The sequence below is a fragment of the Dreissena polymorpha genome, chromosome 2 (assembly GCF_020536995.1).
Source record: "Dreissena polymorpha isolate Duluth1 chromosome 2, UMN_Dpol_1.0, whole genome shotgun sequence".
Lineage (NCBI taxonomy): Eukaryota > Metazoa > Mollusca > Bivalvia > Myida > Dreissenidae > Dreissena > Dreissena polymorpha.
In genome coordinates this window covers 97,895,878-97,914,236 of record NC_068356.1, presented here as the reverse complement: position 1 = coordinate 97,914,236, position 18,359 = coordinate 97,895,878, and the positions used below count along the sequence as shown (strand labels likewise).

The 18,359-nt window shown below is 35.2% G+C and overlaps 1 protein-coding gene across 3 annotated transcripts in view; it reads right to left on the bottom strand.

Moving 5' to 3' along the window:
* The window catches only part of LOC127868179 (uncharacterized), a 76,680-nt gene that overhangs the window by 49,496 nt on the left and 8,825 nt on the right, over positions 1 to 18,359 (bottom strand). For all 3 annotated transcript variants that reach the window (XM_052409814.1, XM_052409816.1, XM_052409815.1), the window contains exons 2-5: positions 10,239 to 10,446; positions 7,511 to 7,823; positions 7,165 to 7,325; positions 5,399 to 5,473 (exon numbers count right to left, since the gene is read on the bottom strand). In XM_052409814.1, the coding sequence (XP_052265774.1) occupies positions 5,399 to 5,473; positions 7,165 to 7,325; positions 7,511 to 7,823; positions 10,239 to 10,433 (744 nt within the window). In that variant the 5' untranslated portion in view covers positions 10,434 to 10,446. The remainder of the gene's footprint in view (positions 1 to 5,398; positions 5,474 to 7,164; positions 7,326 to 7,510; positions 7,824 to 10,238; positions 10,447 to 18,359) is intronic.

The following is an 18,359-nucleotide window of genomic DNA, read 5'->3' as shown; positions in this document are numbered from 1 at the left end:
GGGCCCATAATTCTGTCAAAATGCCAGTCAGAGTTACATAACTTTGCCTGCACAGTCACCTTACGATAGTTAGTAAGTGTTGCAAGTATGAAAGCAATAGCTTTGATACTTTAGCAAAAAAGTGGACCTAAACACAAAACTTAACAAAATTTTCAATTTTCTAAGTAACCAAATTTTCAATTTTCTAAGTAACCAAATTTTCAATTTTCTAAGTATAAAAAGGGCACATAATTCTGTCAAAATGCCAGTCAGAGTTACATAACTTTGCCTGCACAGTCCCCTTATGATAGCTAGTTAGTGTTGCAAGTATGAACGCAATAGCTTTGATACTTAAGGAATAAAATGGACCTAAACACAAAACTTAACCAAAATTTTCCATTTTCTAAGTATAAAAAGGGCACCTAATTCTGTCAAAATGCAAGCCAGAGTTAACAAAGTGGACCTAAACGCAAAACTTAACCAGACGCCGACACCAACGCCAAGGTGATGAAAATAGCTCTTTTTTTTTTTTCAAAAAATAGATGAGTTAAAAATGTCAAAAGGACATTTGACCAAAAAGCTGGACACCTGAAATGATCAATCATGCCACCTGAAATGTAGTCAGTAATCAAACTAACAAAAACTCATTATTTCTGTCCAATTTTTACAATAAATGTGTTTAAGAATTTCATTAACACAAACATTCTCCATTTTATGGAAGTAAACACACATGTCATGCAGAGACTCCAGAAAGTGAAATATAGGGCATGCCCATTATTTAACATCCAAACGGGACAGAGGCCAAAATTGAACATATGTAATAGTGTTTTTCCCAGGCCATTTAAGCGTGGCCAAAAGCCACGCCGCCCTCCAGGATCGCCACGCTGCCCTTTTCAAAGGCAAATTTCGCCACGCACCCTTCTTTTCAAAAGCAAATTTCGCCACGCGCCATTATCGATAACATCTTTATTGCCTTACGATCTAACTTGGTCCGCAAAATCAGCGTCTGTGACGCTCCGACTGTGCTTGATTTACTCGAGAGACGTCAACTTCTAATCGACTATATTATTTGAGCAGATTTAATCTATTACAGTGCTCGATTTATAGGTAGTCTGCTCCAAAGCTGTGAATTAGTCATGCGTGAATAACCCCGTGTCAGTATCAATCGATAATGCCAGAGGCTATGTTATACCAAGCGCACTTACTTCGGAGACTTTTGATGAAAAACTCGATGTTATGCTCGTGGCAATTGTGCATTGCATGCATTATTCAGTTACATCAAAACATATATTTTTACGCATAATTACATTTAAAAACACAAACAAATTTATTCTTTATTGCTTTCGTCTTTAAGATAATTAGATCTAATTATTGAAATAATTACTGAGACGTATACTAATTTAACAAAATGTGAATCGCGTATACGATTTAACGTTGTCATGCACACCTGTCGCTTACATCATTTGACATTTGAACAACATGGCGGACTATACAGAATTAAATTGCGACTCGGCAAAAATGGCAAATAACGTCGTAAACGATCAAATTAACGATGGAGATTATACATTAAGAAGGAATTAATGAAATGTCTGTGATAATCAACGATGCATAAAAATGTTTTAGATAGCAACAACATTATTTATTTATTTGTAATCTACTTGGTGGATGTATGTCACGGAAACGAGTGTTTGCATATTGTTAGCGATCAATTAACTCGCAATGTTATTTTAAACATCTGGCAAGATTATTGTTAGAAAATGGGATAAGACAAACATGGTTTCATTAATATGTTAGTGGATCTGTGTATAATCAGATTCATATGCATATATTGCTTTATTATGTTTGTCGTGCTGCACAGTTTATTGAAACAGCATGGAACTTAAATGTACATTGCAAGGTAAATACATTAATATAAATCATAGTAAGTTAAATACATCAATTACCATTTAATGTGCTTGTTTATATGTTATTTTTTCCACAACTGCTTTAGATGTGATTACATGTTGCCCCGTAATTCAGGTATTCAGGGAACGTTTTTGCCCTTTTTTGCCTAAACTGCGCGCTGAAATGCCCTTTTTGAAAGTAATGCGCCATGCTGCTTTGCCCTCCTGGGAAAAACACTATGTAAATTGTGAAACGCAATGTGCACGCATCGTGCACTGATTCAGTGTTTCAGATTGGATCGGCCTTTCGCCTTTTGGCAGATAAAATTTTCATATAACCGAAGAAATTAAATTCAGGGCAAAAATTGGACCGACAAATATACCGTTTGTCAGACCATGTGACCGGTACATTTCTGTAGGAATAAGTAGTCTTTTGGACAATCAAATATCAGTGTGCGTTCTAGACCGCGGGATTACGCGAATCGCACTATTTTTCCAAAGATTGTGCACATTTGCAGCATGTGTGCGAGAAAATTTGCGTGCTTCATATCCATGAGTATTTTTAAAGATCAAATCGATATTGACTTTGCCGAAAATTTAAAGAGCCGATTTACGATCGTCTGTCAATAATATGTATCTATTTATCCAACTTATGCCCACCTTAGCGTCGTTGTGTTGGAAAATTGATATTGACCAATGAGAGCGCACACTTTGAGTGAGCTACAGCCCTCATTGGCAGTCAATACCTGCATTAAAATTATGCAGACGACACTTGAAGTAATTGACAGAAGTGTTTGGTTTTGTGGCAAGTTGTTTGCTTTGTTAGACTTACCATTCTAATCTGACACTACGTTGTACACCTCCACGATGAAATCGTGGCTAGTTACTTAGAAAACTGATGATGGCAACCGGGTGCAATTCTCGTGGAAATTGCGCACTTCATGCCTAATATTGTCGAAAAATTTATTCGACGCATAAAGCGTTTTAACAAAGTATTTTTGAATTTATTTCACACAACTGTAAACGTTTTGTTTAATTCGCAAATGGGCATAATAACATTAATTTGAAAAATCTTCAGAATTTTAATATTCGACATTTAATGTAAACGCAACTGGATTATGGGTAATGGATAAAGTTGGAACATGTATGCATCCATCGATCAATACGTACAACAGGGTTATATGTATCTAAGTATAAGCATTAGTTAATTTCTGTTTGAGTTTTGAATAGAAAACTCTTACACATCAGAATAGAGACTTCACTATTAATTGTACCCTTAAAATTCTCTCTTTAAATACATTTAGTTGTCCTTGAATGCTTTGAGCTTTTATGAGTACACAAGTACAGCTCATCCGGAAGGTCAATAGCTGGGACTTGGATTATTGCAACTAACTTTACATTGTGGCACATGATAATAAAGTTTCATATTGATAAATTTCCTAACCTCTCAAAATGGTCAGTTTTGCCATCACATGTCCAGAAAACAGGCTGTGAATGGGGATTTTCAGTTAAAAAATCAAACTCTAAAGCCTTGAGAAACAGGCTAAACCCATACACTCAGCACATGGATAAGTATTAATGGCAAGGCCAAGGGACCTCTTTTGAAGCGGCCTTAAAGGGGCCTTTTCACAGATTTTGGCATTTTTTAACTTATTCATTAAATGCTTTATATCAATAAATGTAAACATTGGATCGTAAAAGCTCCAGTAAAAAATCAAGAATAAAATTTAAAAAAGGAAAAGAACATTGCCCGGACCAGGTTTCGAACCAGTGACCCCTGGAGTCCTGCCAGAGTCCTGAAGTAAAAACGCTTTAGCCTACTGAGCTATTTCGCCGAGTACATAGACGTGAAGTATTTTATACCTTATATAAGCAATCTTCGTAGTTTCACAAAATTTAACGACAAAAACAGAACTCTCCAAATTATTCAATCGTTTCGCGTTGCAACGCTTTATAATTTTTAGGTTTTAAAATCGTCAAAAGATGCATATAATGGCTATATTAGACCATGGTAAATGTTCAGTATTACTGTTTCCTCACAAATATCATAACTAAAACGAAAATTTGCGAATCTGAAACAACTTTTTTCAATTTTGTCAATTTACCAAAGCGTGAAAAGATCCCTTTAAAGGCATGGAAAAGAGCAGTGCTTAGAAAATTGTTTTGACCATGAATAATTTAACTCTCAGGAAGTCTATAGTTAAGTGTTATTCGAAGTAAAATGTCATTGGATCTAGTTTTGAAATGGTTTTTTTATTAACCGTACGATCACAGAACTGTCTGAAAGTTTATTTATGATTTAGGACAAATGTCCAGAAAAAATTTACCATTTAGGTCACCTGTCCTGAGGCAATTGGGGCCAATCTGAAACACTGCTAATTTTATTCAACCAATTGTCAATGTACAAACTATTTTCTGAAAATCTGGCTACAACCAAAGTAAATTTATGTGAAACATCAATATATATTGGTCAGCAATCAATTTGTTAGATTTTTATAGCCTCAGGTGGTATAAAACACAAAATACTACATAATTGTATCTTTGGGCTTGATAAGGCAATGTAATACAAAAGCTATCAATAGCAATTAGCAACCCCTTGGTGTGAATGCCTCATAAAATCAATAAATGCACATAAATCGCTGATAAGGTGTCAAAAACACAACTGGTGCACTCGTGTAGCAGACATGGTTTGTTAATAGGGCAGGCTTTTTCCGCCCTATGCCACGGGTCCGAAATTCGGCCCCATTCCCAATGCAAATCTGGTTGTCTTTTTCCCAATTGAAAAAAAAATTCCCAATTCCAAAAAAAAAAATTTTTTTTTTTTTTTTTTTTTAACCTTAAAATATATGAGTTAACCTGATCCAGTGTAGAAAATAGAAAGTACTGCATAACTAAATTATTTTTTGCCTTGAATTTGTTTTTAAAACTGTAAAATATGTTAATGATTATATAAGACTTTCCTTATTTTACTAAAAATCCGGCGCTTCGCGCGATTTTTTTCACCTAAAAAAAGGTCAGGCCTTTTCCCCAAATTCAGATTAAAAAACCTGCACTTATTACACATGTTCATAATATTTTGTTAAATTTTAATAATAAGTTATCAAAATAGTCGTTATTTACCAGTTAACGGCTTCTTTGAAATATAAGAAACACTTTTTACATGCGATAATTTTTCCCAATTGAGCCAATTTTGCGATTAATTTATTTCCCAAAATGGTGGTTTTCACGACGCGAAATTCCCAAAATTCCAGTGTGGCGTTTTCCCAAAATGGAGCGGAAAAAGCCTGTAGGGGGAAATAAAGAGATAAGCGATGATAAATATAAGCCAGACAGAGCTTGAATAGCAAATTTTATTGTGAACTTATAGAAGGCATGTTATTATTTATGAATGTCCGGACAAATTGTCTCACATCGGGACACCAGGACAAACACCCCTACAATGGGACCTTCCCGCCACGAACGGGACGTCTGGCATGAATGATAATGCCTAATATTGTTCTGTGATCTTTGGGCCTTGCCACATTTTATGAACTTACCGACATCAGAACAGGTCTAATGGCCCACTGGTTCCGTATGGGTTGATTGGAGGGAACAGTAACCAATTTGAACCCCTGTAAAGAATAGAATTAGATTGTATCTAATAACACCAGCCAAATTGATGGGATAACAACTATAGTATACAATTGAGCTTTTACCCTAGGATGGATAAAACTAATCTAAGCTTTATGCTATCACATTAATAAAATATTAATTAAATACATAACAAGAAAGTGACTGGAATAGATTAAATAAAAAGAAAACTATAGAAAACATCTCATGTGCATTAATCCCATGACACAAGACACATGTGAGTTGTTTTTTTTTTATGGATGACCAGGGGTCTCGCGAGTGGGCAAAGTGGGCGATTTGTTTGCCCAGGGAATATTAATTTCGCACATTAATTTCATGAAGGTGAAGTAACTTCTCCCCCTTTTAATGATTTGTTTGTGCCAGACATTGACAGATAAAAATCAATTTGATGTGGAGAATTGGACACAGGAGGATTCTCAACCATAAGTTGCCCCATTTACAGGTCATGCAAAGTTGAACATTCAAAAGAACAGTCTGAAGCTTTTAGACTTCTTAAAATTGTCCATAGATAATGGCTTGATTAATTGCCATGTGCTGGATACAAATAACTATGCTCAAGCAAAGTTAAATGGCCCATTATAAAAACAATACTCAAGAATGATCAAATGGGAAAAGGTATCCTAGCACTGGCAATAAATATGGGGCTCATTTACAGGTCAGATTTGGAATATCTGCTGTAAAATGAGATTTTAAATGAATTTTTAATTTAAAACAAATATTTGTAACAAAATATGAATTTTATTTAATGTTGAATTGCTTAAAATTAACAAGGAAGTAAAAAGATTCTGAACATTACTGGTTTGTTACAATTGAAGTTTATTACACCTGTTCAGGAAAAAAAAATAAGTACCATCATTATCAACAATCAATGAGAAATAAGAAAAATGTAGGTTTTATACACTTAACATGTCTTATTGTATAAAACAAGTGAAGAGTTGATCGAACGCTGAACAGAAACCACTTATCCTTAAAGTTGCCACAAAATATTTGTAAAACTACATGTGTAAGATCTATTATGCAAATGTACCATTTCTCCAAATGATGTTACCAATTCTCCCTATTTTGGCTTTAGGGAAAAGTGACTTCTCCCTAAATTTTGAGCCTAGCTAGACCCCTGATGACAATAATAAAACCTTGCAGATGACTACAAGAAGTCAGAGGACGGTAACTTCTGCTTTATTTGGGTAAATAGGCATGTGTACTTGATATAGGAACAAGCAAATTCGTTGAATTGATATCCCCCGCCAATATGCTTCTGGACAAAAAAGTGTTATATTTGACACTCAAAAAAGCATTTTTTCACGATACAAAGAGCCATAACTCTGTTATTAACATATGGTGTACAATGACATTTGGCGTGCATCATCCTCTTATCCATATATATACTCATACCAAGTTTAAATGAAATCCGCCAAAGCACTTCCAAGATATGGCTCCGGACGGACGTAGAGACGGACTGGGTCAACGCCAAAACAATATCCCTCTGCCTATGGAGGGGATAATTAAGCAGTTGAAATATCTTCGTCAGAAAACCAATAAGTACTGCTTAATTTTATCACAGTTTTTGCTTTGAGTGATTTCAAGAACAATTGTTTTCATCATGTTGTGTGTGACAATTAGGTTACTTACTGACTCATATCAAGAGGTAAGAAAAGCAAACTTAAACACAAACCTGCTTTGCCAATATGCTGTGTGAGGTCAAGAACTGGGTCACATTCAGCATGCTGGTTGCCAAGGAAACTGGACTGCCTAGAGACGTATTGGTCACCAGCGGTGGAGTTTCACCTACCAGGATGATGTCGGGAGATGGGCTTATGGGTGCAGGGGCAAGTGCTATAAATAGCAGAGGATTATGGCTGACATTGCCTTTTATGTTAAATGGTGAAATTTTCTTCCAGCAAAAATGTAAGTATTTAGAAAGAAGTTGTCCATTTAGGCATAAGGAATACATTCTCAACTTAATCTTATTGGTTCAAATATATCATTAAAACATTCACACATTTATCTGCAAGGCTCACCCCTGTTAGCTGGTGGCTGCTGCTTATTCAGGAACTGAGCTGGTCTAGGAGGGGGTAGACCCCTCGAAGGCTGCTCCACGGGGGACACAGGCACAGAAACTGCATTCTGGGGGCCCTGGTTGCTAGTCAGAATTTGGATCCCTTGGTTACCTGAGGTGACAGCTTCCGAGACATGGGTGTAGGACGAGGCAATGACTTGTCCCGGAGGGTTGAGAGGCAATGGTTTGAGAGGCACTATGTTGAAGGTGTTGGGAGAATTTGAGGGGACCAAGGTATTGCCAGTGCCTCTCGCTAACTTTATTAAGTTATTTGCCTAAAAAAGAGGAACATCAATTGAAACACAAATCAATAACCGAATTTTTAAATTATATTACAATGTCAATGTGGACCATCAAGATTTTTTGTAGTTCTTATTCTGTCTTGTTGCTGTTTTATTTGTGAAATGGGGGTTGGGCCCTTCGCATTTGGAAAAATCTAACATTTTAACCAAAATTGGGGAAATTGTTCTCGTCTTTTTACGGCAAATATTAAGTGTTTTTTAACATTATATTTGCTTATGTTTGTTAAATCATACCGCTGGATAGGGAAACAACCTGAATGTTGAGATTTGTAATTTTGGAAACCTTTAATTGAGAAATTTAGGCAGTCATTCTGAAAAAAACAAAACTTTTTACAATTGACCTTTCGACAGCCGATTGATTGACAGGCTTATTAACCAATCAGATTACTGCATAGATTAGGCCCGTTTCTATCCGCCATTTTGTCCGTCAAACTCGCCGTTGTTCGTCACATAAGCTTATACGTAATGTTGTGTTTTAAACAAAGAAATGGTTAAAAGGTGCTGTTATGGCACTTGTTATTCAGACACAATGTATCCAGAACGGTTAAAAGATGGAACTACGTTTTTTCCGTTCCATTAACCGGGTACTAATCTTAAAAAATGCAAACGTTGGATTCGTCTTTGTAGTCGTCTCAACGAACAGCTTAATCTCAACATATTAAGCTATCGCCCGAAAGCAAAACACCTCGACGTTTGTTCTAAGGTCGTCATAATAAGATACTACGCGAAAATAGAATATGTAAGTTTTGCACCGGACACGCTATAGAAAACGAGTATCACTTTTTACTTGTTTTTCCTCTATATAGAGAAATTAGAAAGGAACATTTAAAACCATATTTTCAAAGGTGGCTAACGTTAAATAAATTTGACATTCTAATGCAGTCGGCTAATAAAAAAATATTCTAAACTTTGCTAACTAGATTATTAATGCTAATGAAATGCGTAATAATAAAGACAATCAGTTATAATTTTTAATAATATCACATAAAATAGAGCATTTTTATTTCTTTCGGTTTAAATCTTCCGAATTTAATGTAGCTAGTTGTATATCGTTAAAAGTTAAGAAACTATTTTAAAATGCGCATGTAATTATCAATAGTTGCCAATAAATGTCATTTTACACCATATGTGGGCTTTCTACTAATCCGTTATCAAAACAGATGCCGCAAACTGTGAATGACCCTTGACACTTTGATAGCCAGTCTGATTAGCGAGTTTTTTTTTGTACATGAAAATTCTTTCAACTTCTTATATTTTAAACATTGCAAAAAATAGTTTAAGAGGAAATTAAAAATATATTGTGTATGTTACTTTTTTGACGACATTGACTATGTTACACGATTATAACAATGCTCATGGGTCATTTTGACCAAACGCATTATAGATATGTGTTATATCGGATTTCAATATAACGTTCTTTGTCTTCTTATATAATAAATTTACTTACCTTTGCCACATTTGCAATATTGCCATCGGTTGCAAAATTAACGGCTTTTAATTAAAAAACTGAAACATCTATTACTCAATGAAAAGTATTGTGACAAACGACAATGCATACTGTATGTGATAATTTGCGATAATTGGCCGACTTTGACTATAGATTAACGACTTTTAAGTAGACTTATAAAAAAGTTATGACTATTTCATAGATATGATAATTATATTCAGCATAACTATTCAATGATAATAAAAATATTGTATGGCCTTTCTGGTATACCATGAGGCGTTTTTGGTTCACTGATGCGGACTTTTTGGGAAGCCTTTTTGGTAAACGGCCTTTCTGGTACTATATCTTTGAGGGGAGCTAAACACCTATTTGATACATTACATTTAACACATTTTAAATAAAACATGATAGCAATAGAAACATTTCATGTAATTTGGACCGAAATCTTTGTGAATATCTTCCAACGTACCGATTCGCGTAGCCAGTTTTATGACGGACTTCGGCGGAGTGACCTCCCTTGAAATCGGGGGGCGTGGCTTCACTCTCGCTGTCGAAAGGTCAATTGGGGAAGAGGTATAAAGTTTTGGCCCAAAATCTGACCAAAAACATAATTGATATTTCAATCCAATCTTGCCTCACTACTTGCTCTTGAACAGCAACATAAGGTGCTCTATGGTGGCATTCAAGTGAATAAAATTGTAAGTCTTTACTGACCTTTTCATGCTCTGGAATAAATCTAAAAAGTTATATGCAACCAGCATTAAACCATACCAGAATGCTAGTTACTCGCAGGATGTTCATGTTTTATGCTGTTTGCTGCTCATCATTGTCTTTAGAATGGATATGAAGGCCTTTAAACTTGAAATAGCAAGAAAAGTCTTAAATAAAATTTGGTTTTCTAAGGGACTACAAATGCATCAAATTGCGTAGCCTACTGGTACCTTTTCATGCTCTGCTTCCGCTTCTTTGAATGCCTTAATCTGGGCTATGGACAGACTTTCCTCCTCACATTCCATGAAGAGATCAACCTCAACCTTCATAGGTCGTCCCCTTGTAGGCGCAAAACCCTTGGCCTGGACAACGGGCGTTTGCCTTTTCTTGTAGGGACCCCGCGTCTTTTTCTGCTTGGCCACCATTATTATGCTTTACCTGGAAATGTTGAAGTGTATTGGTGTACGTAGTCTCACTGCAACATGGGCTGTAACTTTTCTATCTCAATATTGGTCTTTATTTATGGCATTTCTTGTATTTTCTCAAATTTCAATATAAATGGTAAACCTGTGTAGAAACCATTGTTATTGGACAGTTTTTTCTCAGATTGATGTCTAATTGAATAATTCTTACTTCACATGATAATTTGATCTTATGATTTGATCAATAAAATCCTGCAGCCAAACTTATTTTTTCTGAAGTAAATAATGGTTGTTTGTAACCCATGGTGAATTTGGCAAAAGTCCTATGCTTTTCGAGTAAAGCAATGATCAATTGACCTTGACCAAGATTTTTTTCCTGTAACGTTTCCATATCAGCTGTAATGATGGTCCACCAGTTTTAATCAAACATAAAGTTTGACCACACAAAATTGCAACTATTGATTTGCATCAAGGATTATTGTCCATGGCACACAAGGTCTGCGCATGTTTAATCTAGTTCTAATATCCTTTACTAAGCCTTTTTACAGTAGTATCAAATGATGAGGATGCTTGCATTGGTGTTCAAGAACATTATCAACAATTCTTCATAACAAGTATAATAATCTTACACATGTATCTTATGCATATTGAATCAACTTACAAGTCATTGAATGCACTATTTAACCCTTTCCTACTGAGAAGCAAAGTGAAAATGGCTATGTGTAAACAGCATAGAACCAGAACAGCCTGCGAGTAACTCGCAGTCTGTTCAGGTTTTACACTGTTTGCTGCTCATCAGTATCTGAGGGTTGGAACTGAAATCTTATTAACTTGGATTTAGTAAGAAAGGTATTTAATTAAATGTAACTTTCTAGAGGACTACAAATGCGTCAAGAAACGTATCTATATGGGAAAGGGTTAAACAGACACTTCTTTTGATTAACTACCGGCATGTGAGCAATTAAAAATCAACATTTAAAAAACTTTTCCTAATGTCTGGTCATTCAGAGGTTTTAAGTAACAAATACTCTAAAAAGTCAACAAATATTTCACAAAATATTTCGTAAAATAAAGTTAACCCATAAAAACAAACAAAAAAGAGCGTTTTGTATTTTGTTAAATCTATGGTACCAAACCAGATCTAGCGTAGATTTTTTGGCTTTTGCTATAAGCAACATTGAATTTTTATGTGGTAACTTTATTTTTCGAAATATTGTATTTGTTCATTTTAAGTTTTTATGGAATTTTAAATGCAAATTGTGAATTTAACAAGTAAGAAGTACATAAACTCCAAAATTATTTATAACTCAACAAATTGTACAGTGAGGCAAAAGTATAACTAAATCTGTCACTGTTCAAAGTCATTAATTACTCAGTCTGCACCAAATTATATAATCTGAGTCCTAGTCTAGTTAAATATTGGTCAGACTATTTACTTTTTGCCCTGGCGATGGTCCCATTTGAATATTAAAATTTAAAGCTATTCAAAAGACACACACTATGTTGAAAGTATAAATAGGAAATGTATTTCCTGTACCCCCATTACCCCGTTATTGCTTAACCATAAACATAAAACAACAAGACCTGTGTTTGACAATGCCCCATACTCCGCTTTGATGCCGCATAGCAGATATTTTAAAGAAAACTGTTGTTAAGTCAAAGGCCCATAACTTCACCAAAAATCAATGCACCGGAACGCAACTCACACTTCATCTGCAGGTCATGTAGCTAGACTCAATACCAAAAGTCAGCTCTATATCTGAAACCTTTGCATAAAAAATCTCCGAGAACGGAATGTTGGGGCATACTGTGGGCATAAAAATCTTTAATACCAGGTACTGCATTTTTACATTTGATCCCATACATGATCTTGAAGATAATGATGTTGTATGGTTCATGTGCTAAGAAAAAAATCAAATGATTTTTAAGCTACACTTTTATTTTAGAAATAAAACAATTACCATTCCCTTGACCACAACTAAAACATATTGTTTTAAATCTTATTTCTACAAATAGGCACCTTTGTCATTAAACCATAATCACAAATGGCAGTTAGTTATATACAATCACTAACTAAAATTCTCAATCCCCCTAAGTGTAGCAAGGGCCCTGAAGCGTGGCCGATCATGACAAATCCCAGGAGAAACGTAGTGGACTCTTCGTAAGTGCAGTATGATCGCTGTAGTCTTCATGATCGGAGAGCTAAACGCTCTCGCCACGCTCATTTTGAACATGCTCAAAACAAGCAGTAGCGGGATCGTGGCAAACAAGAAACAAGAGGGCCTGAAAGGCCCAAAGTCGCTCACCTGAGATAAGATATTATTGGGACAAATCTTATGACCAAGTTTCATGAAGATAGGAAAATAAATGTGGCCTCTAGACAGGGTTGGCATATTGACCGGTCTATTGAGTATTGACCGGGCCGGCGGTCAATACCCGGTTAAAACCGGTCAATACTGGTCATTACTGGTCTTTACTGGTCAATACTGGTCGATTGAAAATTGTAGCATTTAAACATCACAAAGGAGCCATTTTATATTAAATGAATAATTATTCTGTAATTGATAAACTCTTTTCTGAGTTATTTATTGTAAAAAAAATCTTAAAAGCTGTAAAAGTTACTTCTTTATTATTTATGGAAACAGCCACAAATACATAAGGACTAAGGCAATACCTTTATCTCAGTGTATCGGCTCTAGGAGAAGTGCCCCCCCGGAGAACTGCCCCCCCAAAGATTTTTCACTGGGCGGAGAACTGCCCCCTCACTGTTTTTGTATAGGGCGGAGAACTGCCCCCCTGCTGATTAATAAGGGGCGGAGAACTGCCCCCTGTCAGAATTGATGACCCGGAGAAGTGCCCCCTAATTAAAGAAATAGCGGTGATATATAAAGCGAGTATTATAATGACAATAACGCCAGTAACTTTCTTGCTATTATGTATGGAAATTGAGTGAAATTTCAAAAGTAATATAAAGTTGTACAAGTAATAAAAGTTATAAAACGGCATAAAATACCTACCTCGGCATGGACGTCGTCACGTCGCCAACTTTATAATCACGTGATTTTCGTCAATGTGAACAAAGAAAAACAAATAACTTTTTGCTAATAAAAAGTTTTCGCGGCTGAATTATTTGATATTTTCCCCGTAATAAAAACAAACAATTAGCATGCAATTTAATCCATCCTTATGCCAGCTGAAAACAATAATTTATTTGTTTGTTTTCGCCAATTACGGATTTGGACGGTTCAATATAATAAACCCGTATGCGGCTTTATTCAAAGCTAACAAGTTCTTAACAATTAAGGTCGGTCCGGTCTACCAATTAAAAGATTAAAAGATCGCGGTACTTATCGTTAACGGTAACAAGTTCTCTGCCTGCCTTATTAGCTGCTAATTAAAGCAACTGTTACCGATTTTGTTTGTTTGGCATGTCGACATGATCTGCTCAAAATGCAAACTGCGGACGACTCGACGGTCTGGCGATGCTACCGACGGATAAGGTGCTAGAAGACATGAATTAACTAAACAACATAAATAAATTGCTTATAAATTCAACTTCACTTCACTTTTTTCTTCAAGTCAGCTAAATTATTGCCTTTGCCTTGCCTATTAATTTACTTTTTTATATGTCAATTAACTTTTTTCCATGGGTCAATACTATCTTTATAATGTAAATTAATTCCGATGTAACTTTTCCTCCATAAGTACCGAGTTGCACGTCTATATTTAGTTGCAACACATTGCCAGTATTAACACGCACGCGTTTCCTGTGTGGATCTCGACTATGTTTCGCGCTCTTATTAAAACACGACTTTTACAAGGCATTCATGTATAGTGAGTGGTGCAGATGCGTACCAAGGGCCTTAAACAGTATTATCACATGCCTCTAGACAATTTGTGTTATTCAGTTCGATAAATGGTAATATACTTGTACTTAAATTAAATTGTTACCGGATAAAATGTGTACGGCGATAACGTAAAATTACCCGTAAGTATTGTTTTCACTACGTAACTAATAACTAATATGACACCGGGGGGCAGTTCTCCGCCCCTACAGATTTGATGGGGGGGAAGATATCCGCCTACTAAATTCTGACAGGGGGGCAGTTCTCCGCCCCTACCGATTTGATGGGGGGGCACCTCTCCGCCACCTTTAAAATAAGGGGGCAGTTCTCCGGGGGGCAGTTCTCCGGGGGGGCACTTCTCCGGATACCCAGTGTATCACATCTGCTACTAAAGTATTATTACTATTGTAGGTACCATAGTATTTCACTTATCTATTGATACATCTATTTGATAAGCAGATGGACAAACAGAACTCTTGTGTATTCTAGGGTAATAAATCTGGCCTCTAAGCCTTAATTGGTAATAAAATGCATGCAGTGTTATGTCTCTGATATTGACAATTAAGCAAATCTGCCCTTAGGCTATTTCATATCACTCACACAAAAGGAGATTGCATTGTACTTAATAGTTACTTTTAACTTGTTTCCTTTCTGTATTAAGAGGGTTTTTTCCCTTTCATATTTAAAAGTTCAATTGGTATTCAAATGAATAAACAATCAAAGTTCTTGATTTTGCCAAAAAATAATGTTTTCTAATTGTGGGTCTACTCTTCTTTTAAATTATTTTTTCTTTTAATAATTATTTCTTAATATGTTTTTTATTTTTATATCAATGGAAAATGAAAGATTTTTTCACTATTTTGTTTAAAAAGTATTTAAAGAAATCAATGCAAAAATACATGACAAGTAAGGATCATGTCAAAAAGGTGCCATTTAAGGCCCTATCATCAGTTTTGGGTACCCTAACCTGTATAGGTGAGAAGACTGTTAGAAGACTGTAGGGACAGTGGGGCATGAGGAACAACTCATACACAGTAATTGACAGGTTCAGGTTCTTGTTGAATCAAGCACAGAATTATCTGAGCATTCATAATTCATTACAATTTTTAAAAAAGTTCAATCGACCAGAAAAATCCAATTGACCAACTTTGACTAATTTGCAAATTTTGAGAGATTGGCCTACAAATTGCATGAACAGGTATAAAATAGTGGGTATTAATAGCTTAAGACATTGTTGGCAACATGTCTGTTTAATTTATATTATCAATATTGTTTAATTAGGCACGGAATATAAATCAAAATTGGGGGTAAAGTTCAATCGACCAGTATTGACCAGTAATGACCACTTCGGGAGTATTGACCGGGGCGGTTTTAACCGGTTAAAACCGGCGGTTAAAACCGGGGGTGGTCGATTGGTGCCAACCCTGCCTCTAGAGTGTTAACAAGATTTTACTATAGTCTTATATAGCCATATAAGGAAAAATGCCCCGCCCCTTGGCGACCATGTTATTCAAGCAAACGTAACCATTTTCGAACTCATCCAAGATATCATTAAGACAAATCTTCTGACCATATTTCATCAAGATTGGACAATAAATGTGGCCTCTAGAGTGTTAACAAGATTTTATTATAGCCATATAAGGAAAAATGCCCCGCCCCCTGGTGGCCATGTTTTTCAACCAACCGGCATCATTTTCGAACTCGTCCAAGATATTATTGGGATGAATCTTCTGACCAAGTTTCATGAAGATGAAACAATAAATGTGGCCTCTAGAGTGTTAACAAGATTTTACTATAGCCATATATAGCCATATCAGGAAAAATGCCCCTCACCTTGGCAGCCATGTTTTTCAAGAAAACGTAACCATTTTCGAACTCATCCAAGATATCATTGAAACCAATCTTCTGACCAAATTTCATGAAGATTGGACAATAAATGTGTCAATAAGACAATAAGAGTGAACAAGGCAAATGTTGAAGTCGCACAAGTTACAGCGGACAACGCACGACGGACAAAAGGCGACAACAAAAGAAAAGAGTCGAAATGAAGACCATAATTTGCCAAATTGCTCGATTTAGACTCAGATTGGCCTCAATCTTCCCTGATCCAAACCTTTTTCAGAACGTGGCTTGAACGGGATGATCGTCATAAAGTCGCAGCTCAGTGAGAACGGGGGCTAACATTTCAATGTTTTGGTTGCAATTGTCATCTTAATTTAACCTATTCAACACAATAAATATCTTCTTTACAATGATATATGCTTTTTTTACTTTAAATTATCTTGTTTCCTTTACTTTGCCTAGTTTTGAAGCAGTGTCATGGCCATTGTATTTGTTTGTGATGGTTCCTATTCCTTTGGCATATATGTAAAATATATGCACTGCCACATGTTTATATTTTTGTACGGTGACTCCTTATGATTGAAAAAGAAAACCTCTAAGCAGCTAATCTATAATATAACATTTTAAATGAGTATGTGTGACCTTTATTGAACAGGAGTCAAAAATGTCATTCAGCAATCTATATGATTTAAGTGCACAGTGGGATTTGCTTACAGCATCAGGGGTGTAATTTAAGAACCACCTTAGGCGACAACAAGAGTGCCAAACTGTAACCAGATACGCCCCTTTGAAGGTTTTGGACAACTTGATAACTTTACCATGACACCCATAATTGAACTTGACCTAGATATCATCTATACACAACTTCTGAAAATATTTGGTGACGATCGGATGAAAACTTCTTCAATTGACCAGTCGCCAAAGTATCGCTCGCTCCGCCGTCATTTTTCGATCAGCCAATCAGATATCGATTTTTCACACACCCCTCAGCAACGCTAATCTGGCCCCCATTTTGTCCGACAAACAAAGCGTGTTGTACATATCGAGGGTTTGGCGCAAAACTATTGTAACTCACATTTTTAGAATTTTACAGGAGATCAAAAAAACATCCTTGTTTCCCTAATTTTCACTTCCTGATAAAAACCAGGCTAAAACTTGTAGTAAATAACTGTATTTAAACATAACAGTTAACAATTTGTTTAAATATTGATTCATTTAAATGTATTTGATTAATATCAAGATACAATACTGTTGCGTTAAAATTTATTCCTTTTTAGCCAATATAATTTGGTGCAAAACTATTGTATCTAAAGATACATTACTTTTGCACTAAGTTTTTATCTAAAATTGATGGTTTTGACATATCCAAGAAATATTGTAACTATAAAGGAAGATTTTTAATGGACATGTCCTTTTGTTTATAACCTTAATTTTATAATGTAATTATAAAGAAGGGAAGAAATCTTTTAATGACATTAAATTAAGTATACTTCGATGGACGGTTGGTTTCATTTCAACTGTTACAGTAGAAAATGCACACCATGACTGGCCAGGTACTTACAACTGACAAGACTGGTATCTTACAAAATAACATTCCATCAAAATAAACAAATTTAAATGAGTGTATTATGATAATAATATCAATAATCATTGATACAATGCCACATAACAGTTGCAAGTGAAAATAAACACTTAAGTCTTGATATGATAGGTATCTTTAATATTTACAAAAGTAGATTTACCTTAAGTACCTTTAATATAAAATTGAAATATGTTATTTCCTTAATCTTATTTTTTTTTATTTAGCAAAGATTTGTTTAATTCCCATTGTATGCCATTATACTAAAATGCCATAGTTATAATCAAATAATGTATAAAGACAGTCATTTAATTGCAGAACTTGTGAAATAATTGGCAATTGATATGTGAATTAAAAGTCTGCATTATGCAATTAAAACATGTATTGTTATAATTACACACTATTCCTATATTTCTAATGTTTAGGTCCATAACTTCATTATAAACAAACAAAACAAAAAATCCAAAACATTAAAATGATACTTAATGCTAACATCCAAACATTACTTCATCAGTAACTTTCATACAAAATTTTCATAAAGGAGGAGAAAGAAGAATGTATGTTGGACACCAATGGAATGGCATGAGCTTTGCAAAGCATTAAATGTGCCTTTTTCACGTTTTGGTAAATTGAAAAAAAAAAAAAAGTTGTTTCAGATTTGCA